The sequence below is a fragment of the Cynara cardunculus genome (assembly GCF_001531365.2).
Source record: "Cynara cardunculus var. scolymus isolate 2C chromosome LG 5, CcrdV1, whole genome shotgun sequence".
NCBI classification, from domain to species: domain Eukaryota; kingdom Viridiplantae; phylum Streptophyta; class Magnoliopsida; order Asterales; family Asteraceae; genus Cynara; species Cynara cardunculus.
The window spans coordinates 7872728-7874931 of NC_037532.1; the positions used below are offsets into that span (position 1 = coordinate 7872728).

At 31.3% G+C, this 2204-nt stretch overlaps 1 protein-coding gene across 1 annotated transcript in view; it reads left to right on the forward strand.

The window, feature by feature from the left end:
- LOC112512580 (protein STRICTOSIDINE SYNTHASE-LIKE 10-like) overlaps nt 1-1666 on the forward strand; it is an 8954-nt gene extending 7288 nt beyond the window's left edge. The window contains exon 3 of the mRNA XM_025118622.1: nt 936-1666. Within this exon, the coding sequence (XP_024974390.1) occupies nt 936-1509 (574 nt within the window). The 3' untranslated portion in view covers nt 1510-1666. The remainder of the gene's footprint in view (nt 1-935) is intronic.
- The last annotated feature ends 538 nt before the right edge of the window (nt 1667-2204 follow it).

The window sequence follows — 2204 nt, forward strand, 5'->3', positions numbered from 1 at the left end:
TCAAATTGTATTAATATGTAAAGACCAAGTGTAACATATATCATCGTTAAATCTTATCTTATAAAATCGGTGGAACTTCAAAATCGTTAAAATTCATGGCTCCCGCCGCATTGCGCGGGTACACAACTAATATATATATATATAAAAGGGTGTCCGTGTCATCTTTTGTGTTAACTATACAAACTAAAATGGTCCAATAGGAATCCGTATTGGTTTATGGTTGATAGCTTATTAAATATTTAGCAAGTGAGGGTAAAATAATAAGAATACGTTTACAAAATATGGGAGTTACATTGTTCTTAAGATTTGGGTCTTTTCAAATTTATGGGTGTGTTTAACATACCATGATTGATGTCTTTCCCAAATGAAATTTGTATGTGTGTTTAACATATTATGATGGACTTATATTGTTCCTTGTTCATAGGTGAACATTGTTCACCAGTCATATATACGTACACATTCAGGTATGTGTTCAGTAATGAACATTTTCATATATGTTATATTTTTATTGGTAAACAATGTTCATAAGCTACTCATATATAACAATTATACATTAATTCATACTATTCATAAGTTACACATTACATATTAATAAATGAAATTAAAGCTTGATGTCGGTTTCAAAATGATGGAGTAATTATTGGAAAAGTAATTAATGCTAAAAGAAACCTCCCTACTTTTTTTTTTTCAAGATTACCATTTGTCTTTCAAGAATTCGCTATAATAGTGTCCTTGAAGGCCTAATAGGTTTGGAAATTAGTGAAGAGGCTATTGAAATCATAACACTTTTGTAATGACAATTTTTGAGTAATCAAGTATAAGAAGATTTAAAGAATTCGGTAGGATGAAAATAGTAACATATTAATATGTATGACTCTCGTATTAGGATAGTTATATAATGATATTTTGTTAATTGTTTCCCTAATTTCGTATAGGGATCACATGCTTGTCGTACTGACTAATGACAAAACTGGAAGCTTAATGAAATACGATCTTGAAAGCAAAGAGGTTGTCGTTTTACTTCACAACCTCACCTTCCCAAATGGAGTAGCATTAAGTCAAGATGGTAATTTTCTTCTTGTGGCCGAGACAACCAATTGTAGAATCTTGAGGTATTGGCTTAAAACAGCAAAAGCCGGAACTCTTGAAGTGTTTGCTGATCTTCCTGGATTTCCGGACAACATCAAGAGGAACCAGAATGGAGAATTTTGGGTGGCAATGTATTCAAGAAGACTCAAGATTTTGAGATGGATTCACTCACTTCCTTGGATTGTAAATGCTTTGATGAAACTTCCCATTGACCCTGTTAAATTGAGCTCATATATTGCTAAAGCAGGAGGTGAAGGTTTGGCAGCAAAGTTAGGGGTAGATGGTGAAATATTGGAAATCTTAGAGGATGTAAATGGTAAAATTTGGAAGTATGCTAGTGAAGTGATGGAGAGAGATGGGTCTTTGTGGATAGGATCAGTTGAAAACCCTTTTGCAGTCAAACTAAAAGTACAAGATTAAAGGGGTAAAAAGAGAAATTTGCATACAAGAAATAGAATAAAGTGGATGTTTGAATTACATAACACTTCAAATCATAGTTTTTATAGTTATTATAGTTGTAGTTTTGTTGTAAATCATTATTTCACTTGTTAAATGCAAAAGGATATTGAATTATATCATAACGGATGTATCTAATGATTAAATTGCAGCACCGTTGCAAAAACAACTGTTGATGTATAGTAACTAATTATACTTGATTGTATCGTCTTTAAGACAAATCTTCCATTTGTGTTTGTGTAGGATTGATGAAATTCTTTTCAAACTCAAAGAGTTTTCAAGTATCTTAGAGCGGAACCTATCAAAAAGCATTCATTGACCTACTTTTTAATTGCTAGTTCTTTCGTATTTATTCAATATATGGATAACTGGTTACATTTCTATGATATCTCACAAGATTTAAAGAAAATTTTCTATACAAACCCTAAATTTATAAATTAGCAGAAACTTTAGAACTTTCCAAATCCTTTTAGTTAAAAAAAACTTTGATGACTTCTTTACAAAAGAAGGAAGACAAGGTATGTATCATAATTCTAAACTGGACTATCTAATTCTCAAACAGAATTAGAACAAGTTAGATGTTACTAAAACAATCAAGGCTGCTATTTTCAAAATCTGGATGACGCATCTATACTTCTCCTAAGGGAACTTCTACAAAG